At 40.4% G+C, this 22,152-nt stretch overlaps 1 protein-coding gene across 1 annotated transcript in view; it reads right to left on the bottom strand.

Moving 5' to 3' along the window:
* The window catches only part of LOC145998589 (beta-alanine transporter-like), a 200,077-nt gene that overhangs the window by 22,530 nt on the left and 155,395 nt on the right, over window positions 1–22,152 (bottom strand). Inside the window, exon 7 of the mRNA XM_083135031.1 lies at window positions 11,058–11,182. Coding sequence (XP_082991157.1) covers window positions 11,058–11,182 — 125 coding nt within the window. The remainder of the gene's footprint in view (window positions 1–11,057; window positions 11,183–22,152) is intronic.

Genomic DNA, 22,152 nt, shown 5'->3' with positions numbered 1-22,152 from the left:
TTTGAAAAACGTACATAAATTGAACAAGGGCAACAAGTACCTCCTCACCGTCATAGACACATTTTCGAAATTCGCATGGGCTCTACCTTTGAAGGCGAAAACGGGAACATGCGTCACGGAAGCATTCAAATTAATTTTTCGCGAAAGCGGCGGCAGACAACCACGGTTTCTGCAAACGGACAACGGTAAAGAATTTTACAACGCCGTATTCCAAAAGTTTATTCAAAAACACAAGATTCGACATTATTCGACCTTCAGTCACATCAAAGCCAGCATCGTGGAAAGATTCAATCGAACCTTGAAAACACACATGTGGAAACGATTCACGCTTCGGGGAAATTACAAATGGGTCGACATCCTGCCGGAACTCGTCGACACCTATAATGATACGGTACACAGAACGATAGGCATGAAGCCAGCCGACGTTACCAAGTCCGACGAGCAGCGTTTAATTTCTACAGTTTACTGTCCAAAGTACACACCCACGACAAAAAAAGCTAAATACAAAATTGGAGACCAGGTGAGGATCAGCAAATTCAAACGCACCTTCGAGAAGGGATTCACAAAAAATTGGAGCACGGAACTCTTTACGGTGGTTCGAGTTCTACCCGGAAACCGACACACGTATATAATAAAAGATAGTAGCGGCGAGATTTTGAAAGGAAGATTTTACGAAGAGGAACTCTCTAAAACGAAACACCCCGACACGTACCTCATCGAGAAAGTATTGCGTAGGAAAGGTGACAAACTTTTGGTCAAATGGCTGGGACTTCCGGAAAAGAGTTGGATCGACGCGGACGAAGTGATCTTGTGAGTACGTGGAACGTGGTGAAGCGTCTACCGGATCCGGAAAGTCAAACGAGAAAAAAAAAGAACGGCGAGTTGCTTCCCGACAGCATCCGCTGTCTGATCGTAGGTCCTTCGGGGTGTGGGAAAACGACACTGCTCGTGGACAATTTTCTCCTCGCACCGAATTGGTTAGATTGGAAGAACAGGCACCTGTACGTGTTCTCGAAAAGTTTGGAGCAATCCAAATACCAGCAACTGTTGAAACTGTACGATGGTCTGGACATTGCAACGTTTGCCTCGGAAATAAAACCACTCGACGATTGTCGTGAAAATTCAGTCGTTGTGTTCGACGACGCCATCCTGGAAAATCAAAATGAAATTCGCAACTTTTTCACGCAAGGTCGTCACAAAGGAATGGATTGCTTCTACCTAGCTCAAACGTTTTCCAAAATTCCAAAACAGTTAGTACGCGACAACGCTAATTTCATATGTTTGTTTCGTCAAGATCACACCAACCTCAAGCACGCGTACGATGACTACGTAGGCGGAGACATGAACTACAATCAATTTTCGGAACGCTGCTGCTCTACTTGCTGGAACGGTGACGATTTCGGATTCGCGACGATCGACATGACGAGGAAACCCAACGACGGAAAATACAGAAACAAAATCAACGACTTTCTAAACGTTGCAACGTTGTGAGAAACGACGTGTATAAATAACGTCATGACGAAACGAAAAATCGAAGACGAAAATCTCAAGCTTCGCGATTACCTCGCGAAACGCTTCAAAGGTTGGAAATCCGAGAATCGCGGATTCTACGAAGAGAAGAAACGTCAAGATCAACCCGTGATCGATGCCATCAGCAGTCTAGGTAAAGAAATTAAAAGTGTCACGGAACAAAATAAAAATTTGATCAACGAACTCGTACCGCTCGCAGCTAAAAGTTACGTCGTACCCACGCCTATTTCGAGCATTCCTTCGACGCCGTTCGAACTGAAGGATGCACCGGCACGACGTCGAGCCATAGGCAGCACGTCTTCGGATAAAATCGAGTTGGGACCTTTGGCACGAGACTACCTGAGCACGGGGAAATTCGACAAGGATGAAGTGTTCGGATTGTATCCCAGCATGGAAACCAGCGAAGGCGGCGGTGTGGTGTGGAAGATTGGGAAATCGAAGGTGACCTTCGAAGGCAACGACATTAAAGTCAATTTAGGCGACAAGGATAGTTGGAACAGGTATCCGGGTACGGTGGGACTGTGGGAACTCGTCGCCAAAAAGCAGCCGAAAGATTACACCGACGAAGATTACCAAAGTTACAAGGAAATTTTGATCATGACGGATGCCTTGTACCAGAACAACGACGCCTCGCAGAATAGGGTGAAATCGAGCAGCGGCGAGAAGTACAGGAATCTCATCAAACCGATTTGGAACCAGGTCAAAACAGGCAGCGGCGTCAAACGCTACAACACGTTACCCAAAGAATTCGTTTGGGTGGACGACGTTAGGAAACTCGTGGACCGATTGTTGGTGATAGCCGGCGAAGAGAATGCAGGCAATCGTAATTTCTACAACGAGAAGGTTGGCATCGTGGACATGATCAGCACGAAACTTTCCAACTTCATCGTGAACGACGACAAGGGCATAGGTTACCTGATCAAAATCATCAACACACTGCCTCCGAAATTTTGGAACGTGGCCGAAGGAAAAGGACTCGTGAACGACATCATCAACAAGTTACCTTTCGAGATGCATTTACCTGGCTACCAGTACTGCGGACCGGGTACCAAACTCGAGAAAAGATTGGAGAGAGGAGACAAGGGTGTGAATCCGTTGGACGCGGCATGCAAAGATCACGACATCGCCTACAACACCACGCAGACGGATCTGGACGCACGTCACGAAGCAGACAGAAAGTTAGAGCACGCAGCTTTCGAAATGTTCGTGAGCAGAGACGCTTCGTTGGGTGAAAGAGTTGCAGCACTAGGCACCACCATCGCCATGAACACGAAACAAAAATTGGGGTGGGGTATATAAATAACATAGAGTAAAAAATAATAATAATAACAACATGTCTCACATAACCAATTTGCCACCCGAGCTACTATCTAAAATATTCAAAAAAGTAGTAAACGGAGATGTAGGGAAACTTGTAATCATAGCAAGAACGACGCCGGAATTTCGCACCCCTTGTGAAATGGTTCTCAAGGACCATCTTCGGGAGATCAGCGGCCTGAGGTGCGGTGATCTCAACATTCTGCTTTCGGCTGCAGGGGAAAAATTAAACGAAAAGTTAGATGAATTGCACGAGGCAAGGCAGGGAAGAAGACGGTACACAGTAGATTGGCGCAAGTCTAAGCAGGAGACGGAAGATATCATTACGCACATCATCGCGTTTTCCGAAGCACGGACTTTCTTCCTCTGTTAAAAAAATAATAATATATATACGTGTCAAAAAAAACTTGATATATAAATAACACACATCGTGAAAAAAAATAATCTTCGGTATATATAAATAACACACATCGTGAAAAACAATTAAATTTCTCTCTAACACTTTGAAATTTTTCTTTGATATGACGACTGAAAAAATAAGTGATCTCCAAGCATTAAAACAAATGCTAAATTTGTCAGTCGAGTATGTAAAAATTCAGGAATTGGAAGTCGACAAACCTTACACGATAACTTCCGGTTCAATCGTTTCTACCCAGTATGGTCCCAAGGTACGCCTGTTGCTCAACGCACAATACAGTCTATTTTTACCAGATCGATACGCTAACATGTTATCCGACGAGAAGCTATCTATTTTAATCGAGAACAAAACTCGAATCGTGTACAAGGGGACAAAGGAACTTCTTGGCAAGAAAACGAAGCACGTAATAGAATTTGTGTAACGACTGCGAGGCCTTGAAAAAAAATCTCAGAACATTTATATATAAATAACATACCGTAAAAAACTACACAAGAAAAAATATCAGAATATATATATAAATAACATACCGTGAAAATAACACATAGAGCATCAACATGAAGCCCAAGGGTGTCGTGTACCAGATACCATACTCCAATCTTAAAAATCTAGGTGCCCTCGATGGGTTACTTACCAAGAAATAACGCGAGAAGAAACGTTCTTGCTTGTCGAAAGGACACGGAATGAAATTACTTCTCAGCACACCTCAATTGAGACGCTTGCAGCGTTCGCGGAAACAGCAAAAGATCGGAGGTTTCATATTCAGCATCCCGGCCATCCTGGCAGCATTGGGGGCCGTTGGAAGTTTGGCTGGCGGAAGTGCCGCCATCGCGAAAACCGTCATCGACTCGAAGAAGAACAAAGCGGAATTGGAAGAACAGAAACGTCACAACCTGGCCATGGAGAAGAAAAAGGGGAAGGGCGTGATGAGAAAGTTTAAAAAAAAGAAACAGAAGCACTCACCAACCGAGACATTGAATCTCTGATCGAACCGTTACAAATTAAACACTTCAGAGGAGTTTTCATGTCCGACTCGTTACCTTCAACCGTCAAAAGAAGAGAATGCGGAGTAGTCAACTTGGACGGTCAAGAAAATCCAGGCACGCATTGGATATGTTACCACAAAAATGATGATAAAGCATTCGTTTTCGATTCTTTCGGAGGTGTTCCACCTACAAATTTAATTCATTATCTGAAAACGAGCAAAACCTCTATATACTACAACGACGAACGCATTCAAGATTTCGGAGACGTGAACTGCGGTCATCTCTGCCTCTCCGTGCTCGCGTTTCTCTCTAAAATAAATAACCCTACGGTCGAAGATTTCCAGAAAGCATTGTGGAACCTCAAACAGCATCACTAGGATGGGCGTGTTCCATCTCACGAGCGAATCTTCGATCTTGAAACTCACGCTGCACGACGACATCGTCTATCCTAAATCCGTGGCTCTGCGTGCATTCTACAGCATGTACCTCATACCTAACGTCACCCAGCACAACAACAAAATTAGCGTCGGAAGCGAACACATCGTCGTCACGCCAGGCCAATACAATCTTTCCACTTTGCAAGCTCAATTACCCAAAGGCACGTACCTTTCTCAAAATTCGGTCACGCACAGAGTGGAAATCCTATCCGCAACGGAGACCGTGGACCTGGGCACCATGGGAGAACTTTTAGGTTTCGAGAACAACACCAAACTCGAAGCTGGCATCAAGCACGTAGCAACCAACATTCCTAAATTCTTGGCCATAGAGACTCTGAACGTACACTGTAACGTGGCGGAAGGCATGATCACGAAATCTTCGGACGGATTGTTAGGAAGTCACAAGCAGACGGGAATCATAGCCACTTTCAAACCAAGTTCCGAGTTCATGGAACCGATCATCTACACGCCCTCTTCGCCGATCTATTTTCCGGTATGTCGCAACCGCATAGACGACATAGAGTTGGTGGTGACGAACGAGAAAGGAGACGTGGTGGATTTCGCAGGTGCCACTACGACGGCCATCGTGGAGATCAACGTATAATAAATAACCATACATGTAAAATGGAGCAAATCGAAAGTTACGAATTGCAATCTTTCCCTCCCAACCGTCGCACGTTCGCCAATCTCAACGAGGCGAACAGGGAGATCGAATACGACGTGGACGTAGGCGATGGGTTCGTTCATCCTCACAGAGCGGACCTCTACCTTCAATTCGACGTGGTGAAGAAAGAAAGCGGAGACGCGTTTCCCGCAGCAGCAAACTTGATACTCGTGGACAACTTCGTGCCTCACCTGTTCTCGCAGGTGGAGGTGAGGAAACACAACACCGTCATCGACAGAATAGATTATCCAGGCATCACGTCGACGGCAGTGGGAACGTTGAAATTATCCAAAACGGACGCAGCGTACTACCAGGCCGGGGGATTCGAGGCCGGGACCAAAATATCGACGAGAAGTCACACGGTGCTCTTTCCCATGCGTCTGCTGCCTGGTTTCTTCTCGGACTACAAGGAGATCATGTGGAAGGGAGGACTGAGGATCACGTTTCGAAGAGCGGCCAACGACAACGACGCACTGATGCGATACGCTACTTTGGGTCCGGACGGCACCACGCCGATAGCCAACACTTTACCCGAAGCAGCGAAATGCGTCATCCGAAGCATGGAATTGAGAATGCCGGTGGTGGAATACGAAACGAACTACGCCCTCAAGTACAAAGCGGAGATCTTGAAAAGTCCGCAGGTGTCGATTCACTTTCACGGTTACCAGTGCGTGCAGAAGATGGCGTCGGGAAGTCACATGGAATTCGACGTGACGACGCAGTTCAACAACATACAGTTCGACATGCCAGATTTCGTCGTGGTGCTTTTTCAGACCGGGAGGGACAAGAATCAGGAAAAAGATTCCAGCAAGTTCGACGACTGCAAGATCAAGAACGTTTATCTGAAGAACGGTAGGAACGAAGTGTTCCCGCGCGAGAATTACAACCTCGACGTGACCAAAAACGATTACCTCAAACTTTACGAAGCTTACACGGCTTACAAACGCGTGACCGAGGGAAGCGTGGACATGTATTACACGCCCAGCGAATTCAAAGCACGGAGACCCATGACCGTCATCAACACATCTAAGAGAAGGCAGGTGGTGGTCAACGATCGCACCAACATCAAGATCGTCTGCGAGTTCCACGACGCGCTGCCTGCCGATACTCTATGCAGCGTCATCCTGATTGCAGAGAAGTCCTTCGTCCACGACGTGAAGAACGAGAGGGTGACGGAACAGTTTTAAAATTCATAAAAAATTGCCACATACTAAAAATCAACATCCAACACATTTTAGGTTATATAAAATTTGTGAAAACCTTATAATACTGAAATATTAAAACAAACAGAGTCCCTTGTAGGTTAGTTCGGTGCGTAAATAAAAAAATGATAGGTTAAGTTATATCACTTAGGATCGTAAAAAAAATTAAAAAATCGTAAAAAAAAATAGGTTAAGTTGTATCACGTAAGATCGTGATATACCTACCAAGTATAAATGGAAAAAATGAGTGCAGTGAAAATTTGTACTAAAACATCGCTAAACGCTATAACATCGACAAAAAATTGTCAAAATATGTCAAAAACTTATATTCGATTGATAAAAAAAAATACCTACAAAATATGATCCTCAAATGATGACGTTCAAACAGTGCATAAATAAAAAAAATGATAGGTTAAGTTATATCACTTAGGATCGTAAAAAAAATTAAATAATCGTAAAAAAAAGGATAGGTTAAGTTGTATCACGTAAGATCATAATATACCTACCAAGTATGAGTGGAAAAAAAATGAGTATAGTGAAAATTTGTACTAAAACATCGCTAAACGCTAAAACATCGACAAAAAATTGTTAAAATATGTCAAAAACTTATATTCGATTGATAAAAAAAAGGCATACCTACTAAGTATTGCGTAGAACCGGCCAATATACACTACTGATGTTCGACCAGGGAGATGTTTTGACATTTATCCTACATATATTCTTGCCCTATTTCACTCTTTATTGTATCTTATTTAGTTCAATACAGTTTCTGCACTGATTACGGCATTTTCTTTAACAATAATATCCGATCGTGACTTTTGCCCGTCTTGTAGTACATTAACAATGAATAGCTTAACGCGAAGAATAGCCAACTAATATTGCGCCTCAAAGGAGATACAATTTTCTCTTACGTTATTTATTCCCTTTGTGACAATAATGGAAACAAAAGATGTCAAAGTGACATTCCTTCGGAAGTTTTCCGGCAACTGCAGACAGTGAAATAATAAGAACAAGTAAAATGTTGTCTCGCAAGGACAATGAATGTTCCTGACATTTATGAATAAAGGAACAACGAAAATAAATTTTTGACAATTCATTTTTCATTCGGAGCTTTGAGAGAAATTTTCAAACGCAACGTTTCGTATTTCTAACCTGCTAGGGTAGTCCTGCAACAAGCCTCCGTGAAGCAGAATTTTGCCTCAGGCTTTGCTGGGAAGAATCCAGCTGCATATACAGGGTGTTCATTACAACAACAAACAAAATTTCACAGCTTGTACACTTCCTTTACTTAGTACAGCCACTTCTTGTCCAAGGTACACTACTACAACCAACGTTATTCGATTGTTTCTAAGTAGAACTTTCAATTACTTTGTGTAATTACTCCTTAATTGTTCTCAATGAAAGTGAAATTGTTTTCTAATTTTACAAACCGTTAAAATGAGAACAACTTCTTTTGGTAACGTCTTGCTCGTTGAGAACATGTTTCCATGGTACAAGCTCTAGAAAACAATCCTGTAAATATGCAGCCAAGGGGCACATATGCTCTTGAGTTTTTAAGTCAACTTTATACACAGATAGGCTAATCGGGACTGTACCTATAGATTAAAGTGGAATCCGAACCAATCCCTTGATTTCAAGGGGATGACGTTACCACTACGCCATCTGGGAAGCAAACTAAAAAGAAGCAAGGTAGAGAGAGAGAGAGAGAGGGGGGAGGAACAGATAAATAAAAGAAATGAAGCAGTGGAGTGTGAGCGAAACGAAAGAAGGAAGGCAATAAGTAAGAGAAATAATGAAGGAAAAAACAGACAGAATGTGTGAGAGAAGGAAGATATGCAAATAAATATTAAAGATAATAAAGAACATTGAATAATAACCCAGACAGAAAGGAGGTTAAGGCTTCCCCGTTGGCATAGTGGTAACGTCGTCACCTTGTAATCAAGGGTTATCGGGTTCAATACGAGGTGGAGACACATTGCACAGTGGTTTGGATCAAGGGCGCCCGCAGAGGAATCCAGGGGTCATTCGCCCCCCAACCTCCCCGAGATATCTGTTCAGACTTCATACAATTCAAATTTTGAAATTGTGGCGTGAAAACATAGATGACGCGTTGCTTTGGAACACAGCAGATTAAGTGCCTATTCTAGTGCAGGGGATGCTTTATCAGAATTTTCTTAACTGGGGGAAAGCATCACTAAACGTTTCTCCCACTTAGGCACTGCCATCCTGCGGGCGGCCTTGGTTTTGAACCCACTTTGAAACTTTAGGTCCAGTCCCTATTAGCCTATCTGTGCATAAAGTGGACTTAAAACAAAAAACAATTAAGAAAAATCAGAAAGGAAGTTGACAATCTGAAGTTAGAAGAAAGGAAATGAAAAACAAGATATAAAATATTGAAAAAGAAGGAGAAAGGATTCCATAAGGATACTTAACCCCCTCGATCCTCCGTGGGCGCGTGAACATTAAACCAAACTTTTGCAAATGTATTTCTCACGATCAGGCATTACTACAAAGCTTTTACACCACAATATAAGTTTACAGAACTTGGAACCAAAGTTATAATAAGGATCATTCATCTACGCTCAAGAACGCACAAGTAGCAATTTGCAACAATCTTCATGGCTCAACTATAAGCCTCAAATTCATGTTCCAGAAAGTTTATTGCTTCTTCCAGGTTCTTATAGCATCTCCCACCCGCTACGAGGTAATTTCTGGGAATAATTATGGAGTTTCTCCTACGTTGAAGAGCTATATTTCGGAGCCTTGTTTTTCGTTGTTGGCTTATTACGTCAATGTATTCTTGGCTGGCGCAAGATCCTTTGGAGCGTTAACCGCAGTTTCGGTTTACGGAAGGAGACTACGAGATTGTTTATTCCCTCGCTGTTGAAACCAGACGCTGTTGCTTATAATCAAAGTCGTTTGATTACTTAGTAAATTTCCAGTATAAATGAGCAGCAAGGAGGGTGCGGTAGCGTACGCTTACTAGCTCTAAATTTCACAACATAAAACAGGAATCGACAAGAATATATTTTTAAACTTTGGAAGCGATAAACCTTGAATCAAGTCCACTTTACCCTCAGAAAGTCTAAATTTGGATTGGACCTACAGTTTAAGGTGGTATCCGAGCCAATATGTGCCTCCACCCGGTATCGATCACAAGGTGACGACGTTACCACTACGCCATCGGCAAGGCCCTTTATATTATTATTGATTGATTTATTTTACTTTACTTTTCGGCCACTTTGGCTAAATTCGAAGATGAGAGTGATGATGGTAACATTAAGCTGATGAAAGCATGATCACAAACACGAACAGAACACAACACAAATACCACAGGATTATGCTGGCTGTGGGTCGATACACCAGAGCCTCGTTAGTCTGCAAAATGCAGTCTAGGGTGCACCGCCTAAACGAGAGATTGACATTTTGGTGTCCATTACACTCCTGTATTATTCAGAAAATTAGAGGTATTGAAGTGAAAGATCAAATGTCTGAGTTTCAGATTTCTTGACTAATATGCTTTCATAGCCACGAAAATATTACGGATATCTAGACAGTAACGAAATCAAATCTCACGAAGATTCACGTGAATGCTCTAGAATTAAATCTAAGCAGGTGTAATTTGTCAGAATTTGGAATATCGTAGCGGTTCTTGAAAGGAGAGGAAGTTTCGACTTAGCTGTCGTCGGTCAAAAGACAGACAAACTCATATAGTCTATGTCGCATCAAGTTCGTATTTATGTTTTCAGTCTGCTAGATTTCATCTTAATTCCTTTAGAAGTTTTTGAGATGTCGGAAGTTATCGTGTGTTTTGTTCATTCGAAAGTTTCGTTTCCCTTTGATGTACATAGAGATACATCAATCGTGATAATTATTGTATTACTCTGGTGCTTGTTAGGAGTTTCTTTGCACTAAAATTTATCAATGGAGCTCTTGCAGTCTCTGAGACAAACATAAGGGATCTGCTTGCTGTTCTGCGCATCAATCTATCTCTTCTTCCAAGATAAAATAATTAAAAGACAGCTATTCCAATGGAAGTAGAAGGGAGGGGGTTCAAAATTCCTATAGACCTCCTCTCTAGGAGATCTTCTAGGTTTCGTAGATAAGTCACTGAAAACTCGATAATTATGCTGGCATTGGAAATACTTGGTGCGTTTGTGTATAATGGAACAATTATGTGAGGATAGATTACCGTTTTTCCAGGTGGTAAGGTATCCTGACTGCTATCTTGGTTCGATTCCCTATCAATGCTACTACATGTAGCGGTTCTGTGATTCACAAAGCCTCTAATAAATGGATGTCTGGAGGCAATCCTGGTGGGCAGAGGCGGCCGAAGAGTGTTGTTGACCAAATCACATCGCAAATGGCCGATTTTGCATCTATCTTCATATCCCCTCGTTTGTCTTTACGACACGGTGCAATGTGCTGGGGGGGGGGGGTAGCTAAGCTAAGGAAGGAACCTATGAAAATGTCTACAATAGAATTGAATGCATACTAATTCCTTACCAAATGAAGGTGATGATGAGGGTCTTGCGACACAGATTGGGTGTTCGGAAGAGATCCAGGACTCCATACTGACGCCTCGTTTGACTCACTTTTTTCTCAACGTACCTTTCAACCTCATACTTCCGCTGAAAAAGAAAACAATTATGCAATAATAGAACAAATAGATTATTTAGCAAGAGAAAAATATTACAACATCTATATCAATACCTGGTTTCTAAGTTACACATAATTTCGGTACAGAATATTGTAGTATAGTGAAAAGACCGTTGAGAAGTCTGTGGAAGTACTACTAAAACTATGGATCCAAAATTAAGCATGGGGATATATTCTAATGCAGCTACACGTGGCTTTGAGTTTTAGTCCACTTTATGCACAGATTAGCTAATCTGGACTGTGGCCTACAGTTTAAAGTGATATCCGAACTGTCAGGTGCCTCCAAAGGCACTGTTAATACAAAAGATAACCGCAACTAATTGTGGAAATCCGAAATTCTAAGAAAAAAAATTGCTACGAAAAGAGTCAAGCTGTCATTCCGAGCTTTTATGAGTTTGAGGTGGTGTTTTAAGTCCACTTTATGCACAGTAAGGCTAATCGGGACTGGACTTACAGTTTAAAGTGGGATCCGAACCACTTGTGCCTCCACCCGAGCTTTTATGGATCTGAACACGAATTCGTAGAAAAACACTATGGACCTCAAAATTTCTAACCGTGTATAGGCTGGATACTGATTCAGCATTCTGAAATGAGCGAGCCTAAAGAAACCAATAGACATACTGCGTTCGTAAAATATTTTCAGTTCTAACACTCGGTGTGAAAATTTCAATGCACGCCGTTGGGATTTGCCACGCTTTTTGTATAAACTCCTGGATTCGAATTTGGAATTCCAATGGGATTTACACATGCACAAGGAAATGAGGAGTTGGGGAGAAGTCCCCGAGGAAATAAACACGGAGGAAGACTCAACTTTTTTTTCTCTACGAAAGCTCAAGTTTCCTTGAGATGCAAATGGGATGCTTCTTTCTCTCTTTTTCTTTATCTTCAGTATTTTATCTCACATTTTTTTTTGTTCCCGCTGCTTCCTCTTTATTTGTCTCCATTGTTTGAATCAAGAAGACATAACTTATGACAGAGAGAACTCTTTTCAAACTTTTCGCTTCCAGTGTAGCTTCCCATTAGCGTGTGATTAATTTTTATTCACAGTATATTTTATTGGCCTACCCTAAGAAAAGCCCGACTTTTGCCAATGTAGCAATCTGCAATCAGTAGTGTAATTGGGAAATTTACACGTGTATGACTTTTCTCGCAGTCATTTCTGTAGTCCTACAGACGGAGCAGGTGTTCGCTTTCATCCGAAGAGGCAAAATTGCACATATGCCGTTCGATTCCACACTGGTTGGGTATAAGTCTAAGGGATGATACAATTTGATTTAGGGTAGATTTTGAAGTTTAGGACGTCATCAAAAGGGGGGGAGGTGTAGATTGAACGGCATGGACACGGTACCAGAGAAATGAAACAATCCTATGGAGGCCTCTAATACTTCCGTACTAGCAAAAGAAAGTTCCAAGCGCGACACACACACAAGAACACAGACTATTTCGGAGAAGCAAATACCGTTTACCTTCCGTGAAAATATATAGGAATGCGATATAGAGAGGGTAATATGCAGTTATATCAAGCAGAAATCATTGTAACAACCACGAAGGTTGCAAAACTCTGCCTCATTTCACTACGTTTAGAAAGTAGAGACACCTGGATCGGTAACTTCAAATGGAAATTAAAGTTATCAACTCCCCAGGTGTCTCACGTTCACGGCAGTGGAGTGGGATACTAGTTAATTCCACAATATGCTACAATGCTTCTGCTTCACGTTAAGTGAATTTCAAACCTTCCAATGAATAAAACATAACAATCGATTAAATATTACAAGCAATAAAATGTTTTGAAAACCAATAATGGTATCATTAAATCAAACGTTTCGATACGTAAACTCACGGAAATGTTCAACAATTACATACAGTCGTCGAATTTTTTCGATAAAAAATTACTTTACCAGCCTGAAGATTCGAACCCACGCGTATTTTGGATCCCCTCCTCAAGACATAACGATAACACGCATGGCCACGGTACGAGACAAATAGAACTCTCCGGTGAAGGCCTCCAATACTTGCGTACTAGCAAAGGAAAGTTCTAAGCGCGACACAAAAAAGTGGCTATGTGGAAATGCAAGTACCGTTCACCTGGCGTTGAAATAATTAAAAACGTGATATCGAGAAGGCAATATGCAGTGACATCAAGCAGAAATCATAGAGACCTCCACAGAGGTTGCAACACAACAACAAAAAAGTTACAGACGCCTGCCTCTGTAACTTGACAACAATAGATCCGGGGCGATCCGAACTATTTCGGAAAACAGACTATTTCGGGACAGCAAATGCCGTTTACATGCCGTGGAAATAATTAAGAACGCGATATCAAGAAGGTAATATGCAGTGATATTAATTTGAATTTGAATTTAAAATTTTGGGTGCGTCAGCACTTAGGCTATTTTGCACCCGTCACATTATACAGGGGCCAGCCCCTTATCATTACAAATGACAACTCTAACGTTGCACGACTAAAAATCTTAAAATCTTCTGACATTGTTAAAAGCTGAGGCTCTAAACGGGCACTCAGCACACAGGACAAAAAACAGGACAACACACACACAATTATACTGGCCATAGTGCCATTCGCCAGAGCCTCGTTAGTCTACAGTCCAGGGTGTACTACGTGGAAGTGAGGTTGACTTTTAGGCCCCTTCGTGGAAGGTACCCCTTATAACCCGCAGTGATATTAAGAAGAAATCATTGCAACCTCCACGGAGGTTGCAACAAACTGCCTCAGTTCACTACGTTTGAAAAGTTAGACACTTGGATTGGTATCTTGACAACAGTCGGTGCAGGAAGCCAAATGGAAATGAACGTTATCAACTCCACAGGTGTCTGTCTCATGTTCACGGCAGTGAATTTGAAAATTAGTTAGTTCAACAATATGCAACAATTTCTCTGGAGTCTCCAAAGCATGACACCTTAAAACGCATGTTTAGAAAGTTAGGCAGACCTGGATCGGTATCTTGACAACAGTCGATGCGGGGAGTCAAATGGAAATGAAGACTACAGAGGAAAAGGGAGGGAAGTCAGTTTTTCATAATCTTACAGAATAGAAAATTGAAAGCTTGAAACCAAATATTCTTTATTCTTATTGATGTATGTTCTGTATTACATGTATTATGAAAAAAGCGTATTTCTTTGTATGAAAATGAAGTATGAAAGAAATTGATTCAAGAAGAGTACACAAGTTATGACTAAAACTTTCTCAATGTAACAGTTTACAGCATTATGAAGTGGTGCACAAATTCACTTGTTCAGGTTTAGGCAGTGCTGTCCTTATTCTTTCTGCTTCTTAGGTCTATGTGGCAGGTTTGTGTAGTAAACCGGAGCCTCTCTTGTGCAGAACACTTTAAATTCCTGAAAATCTTTGAACTTTTCGTGTGTTATTTGTAGAAGTCCCTCATAAGCTCTAGCAGGGTGTAGAAATTCGTTAGATTCCAGATGAGGTGCAACGCTTCTGTCTTTGTTCTTGCCGCGCACAATTGTGGAAATCCATGCTGCATTGTAGTGTTCCCGATTCATGATCAGACGGGGATGGTCTCCTTCAACTTTCAGCTCCTTTATTGGTCTGGTTGGAATGGGGCATTTCCTGATGTAATATTTTTCAAGGAATCCACTCCAGTCTCTGACCATCCCAGCATCCACTTCTACAACTGTGAAGGATTCTTGTTTAACTCATGCACTTTGGAACACTGCAACCCAGTCCTTAGGAACTTCAGTTACAGTTTTTGTTTTTAGTAATACCATATCCTTGTCGCATTCCATGTATGAATGTCTTCGTATTGGAAATGTGACAATAACTGACTGCAGACGTTTCTTCTCATGAACAACATAGTGTAAATATCGGAGAACAGTGTAATTTTTATTTTGGCCTCCTGCAGAGTCACAGAAAATATGTAAATGTTGGACGTCTGAGCAAAGAATGTTAGTAATGTACTCATTCAAAAACAATGTTACCTCATTTGGCCCTTTTCTGCCAATAGTTTCAGGATAAACGTAGAAAATTGCCTTGTTGTCAGACAATTGGAGAATGTTGAAAGAAAAAACACTTAATTGTCGTTTGTAGTAAACCATGTTTGTAGTAATGTTTGGACAAGGAAGAGTTTTTTGAAAACCCATGAAAATTGATTCCATCCGATGATCCTTCCTACTTCTTATTCTTGCCTGTCTTTTGCGCTCATAGAAAGTTTCTGCTTTCCTAATATGAACCTGATGCTGAGTTTCCATATCTTTGATTCTCTTCTATAAGTCATGCTTCAACCCTTCATCTGCAGACACTAATTGGGCCGCGAGTGACTTCTTATGTGCAGAAAATTCATCACAGGTACTACATGAATCGCTTCTTGGGTAACCAAAGTCAATGTTAAACTTGGTATTAAAGATGGTACGGTATGTTTCATATGACACCATGTTGTGAGGATTCTTTTCTGCGTACATATTAAACATTTTAGAAATGATTAGTTCTTCTGGTAAATATATCTTCTGTTCTCTTTCTACTGTAATGGCTTTCACGGCCTTTAAATGATGATATGTGATCCATAACAAGCTTTTGAGTTTCTGAGGACAATTAATTGTGCCTATTAATATGCTTGCATGTCGTTACCTATATCTTTATTACATTTTATGGCTCCTTGGATATTTTCAAGTCTTTTTTTAGAAATGCCGTGGAGTGAACGGAAAGCTTTTTGACATACTTGTATTTCTTTTACACTTGTATTAGTCTCGCCTGGAAGTCTTACCTTGTACATACAACTTTTATCTCGTAGTTTTGCATCTTCTTCATCTTTTCTTGGTCTCCTTTGTTTGATATCACGTGATGTACTTAATTAAAACACTCAAATGCAAACTTTGTTTCTCCAAACACTGCAAATTATTAAAGTCACTGATAAGTTTATTTCTATGTTTCACATCGACAATGTTGAAACACTGCAGTTTACAATTACAGGAATCTCCGATCTCGTCGTCTGGGCCCTAAGTTTCTTGTTTGCGTCCTTTATCCTCCCAAAATTATTTCTCTTTTTACTACGGTGTGTAGACACACATGGTCCTTCCTCACATTCACTCATTATGCTATGAATCAGATTCTGCACAAAATATTACTCGCAAAACAACAGTCTAAAGAAACAAGAAATTCACGTTTAAACAAGTAGTGGTATTGATACTACGGACAGCACAAGAAAGTACGAGCCCCTCTCCAGCAGATTTGCTATACTTAAAACTTGCTCAACATGCCTACATGAGTTTTTTGCTCAAGTGTGGAACTCTTGCCTAATCCAAGATTTTTGTAAAAATGCCCTCGGGAATTTTTCAGAAAGTACGAACCCTCCCTCCAGCAGATTTGCTATACTTAAAACTTGCTCAACATGTTCATATGAGTTTTTTGTTCAAGTGTAGCACCTGCCTAACCCAAGAGTTTTGTTTCGGAAAGTATCAACCCCCCCCCCTCAAGCAGATTTGCTCATATTTACAAAAAATGCATCAGCCAGATTTTTGTCCATAAACTTGTATCCATACCCACCTATACATATTTACTTCAGGTTTAAGTTCAATTGGAAACCAGGTTCCCCTCTAGTCTAGCCATAACCTTGTTATGTATTGATTTTTGCTTTCCGAGTTGTGCGTCATGCTTCCATGTTTTTATAATCTTTTGATCAGTCCCATGTTTCAGCCAACAATAAATCATGCTTGCCTGGGAGTTGTATGCCAACAGATATAATCTTTATTGTGTCCTTTCAGAGTTATTCATCATCAAAGAGTAATTGCCTTTTTCTGTAATGCCTGGGAGATTTTATCTGTTGGCATAAACTGTACTGTGCCTTTTCCGAGGGAAATTACATGTCATTTGTCATGGGACTCAAAGAGAAATTCTTATCTACACGCTACCCCTTTTAGGGAACTATCCATCATATTGAGGAAAATACTAATATTGGCTTCATGGATATTGTTATCCAAACTGAATTGCAGCTTTGGTCTTGTTGCAGCTCAAGTTTTTAACTTACAGAATAATTATTGCAATATTTCTGTATTTAAGCTTTTGGCTGTGTTATTTGGGTAGGTAATATATTCTGCCACGAGCAGAGGTACTATAAAATTTGGGTAAGTAATATATTTCCTAACAGCAAAGTGTTGCTTTGTAATCAAGGGGCCTCTGTGTTTGAGTCGGACTTCTAGAATTGCTCCGTGACTCTCTCATTTCTTACATCATAAACATATGATTTTTCACCTATAAGAATAACACTACAAATGGTGTCATCAGGTAATGCCTCGTGGAATTCACAGATAATTTTAATGTTTGTTCTATCATTCACCACAACCTGTTTCCTTTTTGAAGTGTTGATGACAAACATGGGTCTCTGATTTTTGAATTCATCTGGTATGTAATACATATCAGTATTGCCTGTAGTGACACGTTTGAAAGCCGAAAAAGCCTCATATAATTTGAGGAAATCACCCTTGGAAATGTCTAAATTGTAATTTTCTCTAGGAAATACCTCATTTCTGCCATTTTTAAGATATATGTTCTTGATGTTGCAGTTATCAAATTTACTTGAATTTTTTTCCTGATTATTGTGTCTTCCAGTCTGAAACAGTACCACTACAAAATCAGGCATGTCGTATTGAATACTGGAGAATGAATTTGTAGCATCAAATTCATAATAGGTACCAGATGCGGGCTTCTGTACGCATTGATATGTGTAAAATTGCAGAGGAATCTGTGGATTTTTTAGGATATCAGCTTTGTATTTAAGAGCATAACTGGCTTCATATTCAACAACCGGGATTCTTAGCTCCATAGTCTGAATAATGCACTTGCCCTCATCAGGTAGGGTATTAGGCAAAGCTTCTCCTGTGGGGTTTATTGCACTGTACCTCATCAATGCATTATTATCATTGGCAGCTCTTCTAAATGTGATTCTTAAACCACCCTTCCACATAATATCTTTGTAATCCGAGAAGAATCCTGGCAACAGGCGCATGGGGAACAGCACTGTGTGGCTCTTGGATAATATTTTCTCACCAGCCTCAAATCCGCCTATTTTGTAGTAAGAAGCCTCGGTTTTGGATAATTTTAGTGTGGCCAAAGCCGTGGAGGTAATGCCGGGATAATCTATTCTGTTTATAACAACGCCATGTTTTCTGACCTCAATTTCAGAGAACAGATGCGGCACAAAATTGTCTACAAGTCTTATATTAGAATTTGCCGGATAATCTGTTCCATCGAGCTTTACAACATCAAATTTGATGTATAGATCTGCTCTGTGGGGGTGTATAAAGCCGTCCCCTACATCAAGATCAACCTCTATCTCTGTGTTGGGTTGATTTAAATTTGCAAATGTCCTCCTGTTTGGGGGGAATGACTGTAGCTCATAACTCTCAATATTTTCCATTGTATGTATTTTTATTTAAATGTTAATCTCTATGATTGCAGTTGTTGTGGCTCCAGCAAAATCAACTAATTCTTCTTTTTCATTAGTGACCATCAATTCAATGTTATCTATTCTATTATGGCACACAGGAAAATATAATGTTGGGGATGGATTGTAGATGATGGGCTCCATGAATTCGGAGTTAGGTTTGAATGTTGCGATGATGCCGGTTTGTTTGTGAGTGCCTATGCCATTTGATTTGGTGATCATACCCTCAGCCACATTACAGTGAATATTCAGAGTCTCTATGGCTAAGAATTTAGGTATATTAATAGCAGTGTGTTTGATTGCTGGTTCAAGTTTTGTGTTGTTCTCAAAGCCCAACAGCTCTCCTATAGTACCCAGATCCACTGTTTCTGTAGCAGATACAATCTCTACTCTGTGAGTGACAGAATTTTGAGTTAATACTATACCTCTGGGTAATTGAGCATTTAGAGTGGACAGATTATATTGCCCTGGAGTGATGACAATTTTTTGATCCCCTACTGCAATTGTGTTGTTGTGGTGCGTAATATTAGGGATCAGGTACATGCCGTAAAATGCCCTGAGAGCTATTGTTTTGGGATACACTATGTCATCATGCAATTTGAGTTTCAATATTGAATTTTGGCTGGTGAGATGGAATACCCCCATGATGTTTTAAATACCACAAGGCTTTTTGAAAATTTTCAATTGATGGTTTATTTATTTGAGACATATATCTGAGAACAGATAAACACAAATGTCCGCAATTAACATCTTTGAAGTTTTGAACACGGGCATTATTGTAATAAAGATTAGCTGATTTTAGATATTTTACTAAATTTTCAGGTGGAACACCTCCAAATGAATCAAACACAAATGCATCATCTTTTAAATATTTAAGATAACAAATCCAGTGAGTGCCCTGATTTTTGTACTCATCCAAATTAACAATGCCACACTCTTTGTTGAGTGGTTGTACCGGTAAAGAATCAGACATGTACACACCTCTAAAATTTTTGATGCCCAGTGGCTTGATTAAAGTTTCAATATCTTGGTTTGTAAGCGGCTCTTGTTTTTTTTAAACTTATTCATGGCTCTCTTAACACCTTTGCCTTGTTTCTCCATGGCCAGGTTATGGCGCTTCTGCTCATCTAATTCTGCCCTATTTTTCTTAGCATCTATTACTGTTTTTGCTATGGCGGCTGATCCCCCAGCCAAGCTCCCAACAGCCCCGAGAGCAGCTAAGATGGCAGGAATAGTAAATATGAATCCCCCCACATGTGATTTTTTCCTGGATTGCTGTAATTTTTTTAATTGGGGGGTACTAAGCAACAATTTCATACCATGCCCCTTTGCAATACAAGAGCTTTTTTTCTTGCGCTGCTTTTTGGTTAAAAGACTGTCAATAGTTTTAAGAGATTTGAGACCTGCATAAGGTATTTGATACATAACACCCTTGGCCTTCATTGTAGGTTTATTATATACATATTCACAGCCCCCACCCCAGTTTTTGTTTGGTGCTCATAGCTATGGTGGTTCCCAATGCTGCTATTTTTTCACTCAAAGATGCATCTTTGCTTACAAATCTACCAAATGCAGCCTCTTCTAATTTCTTGTCTGCAACATGTCTCTTGTCAAGATCAGAATGTGTGTTGTATGCAATGTCATGGTCTCTACAAGCAGCATCTAGGGGATTAACACCAGGATCCCCTCTGTTTAATCTATTGTCCAATTTTGTACCGGGACCACAATACTGATAGCCTGGAATGTGTAGTTCAAATGGCAGCTTGTTTATAATGTCATTAACCAACCCCCGACCCTCAGAAATATTCCAAAATTTAGGTGGTAGAGTATTAATAATTTTTATAAGATATCCAATCCCCTTAGAGTCATTCACTATAAAATTAGACAATTTTGTGCTTATCATGTCCATAATTCCAACCTTCTCATTGTAAAAATTGTGGTTCCCAGCATTTTCCTCCCCAGCTATCACCAGCAACCTATCTACAAGTTTCCTGACATCATCAACCCACACAAATTCTTTAGGCAGGGTGTTGTATTGTTTGATCCCACTTCCTGTCTTGATCTGCGACCATATGGGCTTGATTAAATTATTGTATTTTGCTCCGCTGCTAGACTTGACTCTTTTTTGTGTGGGATCATTGTTCTGGTATAGAGTATTTGATTTTATTAATATTTCTTTGTAATCCTCATAATCCTGATCTGTATAGCTGCCAGGCCTTTTCCTAGTCATCAATTCCCACAATCCAGGTGTTCCGAGATACTTAACAAAAGCACCTTTTTCTCCAAGACGAGATTCTGAATATACAATTATATCATCTCCCATAAAAGTTACTCTGAAATTGCCAATTCTATGTATGATGCTCCCATCAAGCTCTGTGTCAGCATATAAGCCAAAGACCTCATCTTTGTTGTCTTTAGGTGTGGTTAAATATTTTTGAGCAAGAAGACCCAATTCAATAGGATCCTGAGTAGCTTCAATTCTTCGAGGAGCAACAGGACTAGGTGTGTGAATACTGGAAAGTGGGGTGAATGGATAATCTAATATGTTCCTTGCAGCTACAGGTACGAGCTCTGTGAGCAAATTTTGATTCTGCTCTGTAACAGTTTTGATATTCTTACCTAAATTATTAATAGCATCAATTACAGGCTGTTCTGTTTGTTTGTGTTTTTCATAAATTCCACGGTTCTCTGATTTCCATCCCTTAAATCTTTTTACAAGATAATCTCTTAACTTAAGATCATCAATTATTGGCCTTTTCATGTTTATTTATTTATGTCTCAACGTCTAGAAAATCGTTGATTTTATTTCTGTATTTGCCACTATTGGGTGTTCTTGTCATATCAATTGTGACAAACCCATAACTGTCCTGGTTCCAGCACTTGCTGCAAAACTTGGAAAAATCATTGTAGCTCAAGTCCCCACCTACATATTCATCATGTATGTGTTTGAGGTTGGTATGGTCTTGATGAAACACACATATAAAATTGCTGTTGTCCCGGATCAGCTGCTTCGGAATTTTAGAAAAAGTCTGTGCCAGGTAGAAGCAATCAATGTTTTTGTGTCGGCCCTGTGTAAAGAAGTTTCTAACCTTGTTTTGATTATCCAGTATAATGTCATCAAACACAACAACAGAATTGTCGAGACATTCATGGAGTGGCTTAACATCTGGTTCAAAAGTGGCAATATCCAATCCATCATATAGCTTCATCAGCTGCTGATATTTTAATTGTTCCAAGCTCTTAGAGAAAACATACAAGTGCCTGTTTTTCCAGTCTAACCAGTTGGGTGCCAATAAAAAATTATCAACCATTAGTGTAGTTTTACCACAAGCAGATGGCCCAACAATAAGACACCTAATATTTTCAGGGAGCAGCACTCCATTTATCTTATTCTGCTGTTCAGGTTCTGGCAGCCTTTTTATAACATCCCAGGTGCTCATATTATCACTTTGTCTGCATCGATCCAGCTGTTTTCCGGATGACCTAGCCATTTGACAAGTAACTTGTTGCCTTTTCTGCGGATGATTTTT

This window comes from Lepisma saccharinum, chromosome 14 (assembly GCF_977018435.1).
Source record: "Lepisma saccharinum chromosome 14, izLepSacc3.1, whole genome shotgun sequence".
NCBI classification, from domain to species: Eukaryota; Metazoa; Arthropoda; class Insecta; order Zygentoma; family Lepismatidae; genus Lepisma; species Lepisma saccharinum.
The sequence above is the reverse complement of the archived record's forward strand: the minus strand, read 5'-3'. Positions and strand labels throughout refer to the sequence as shown.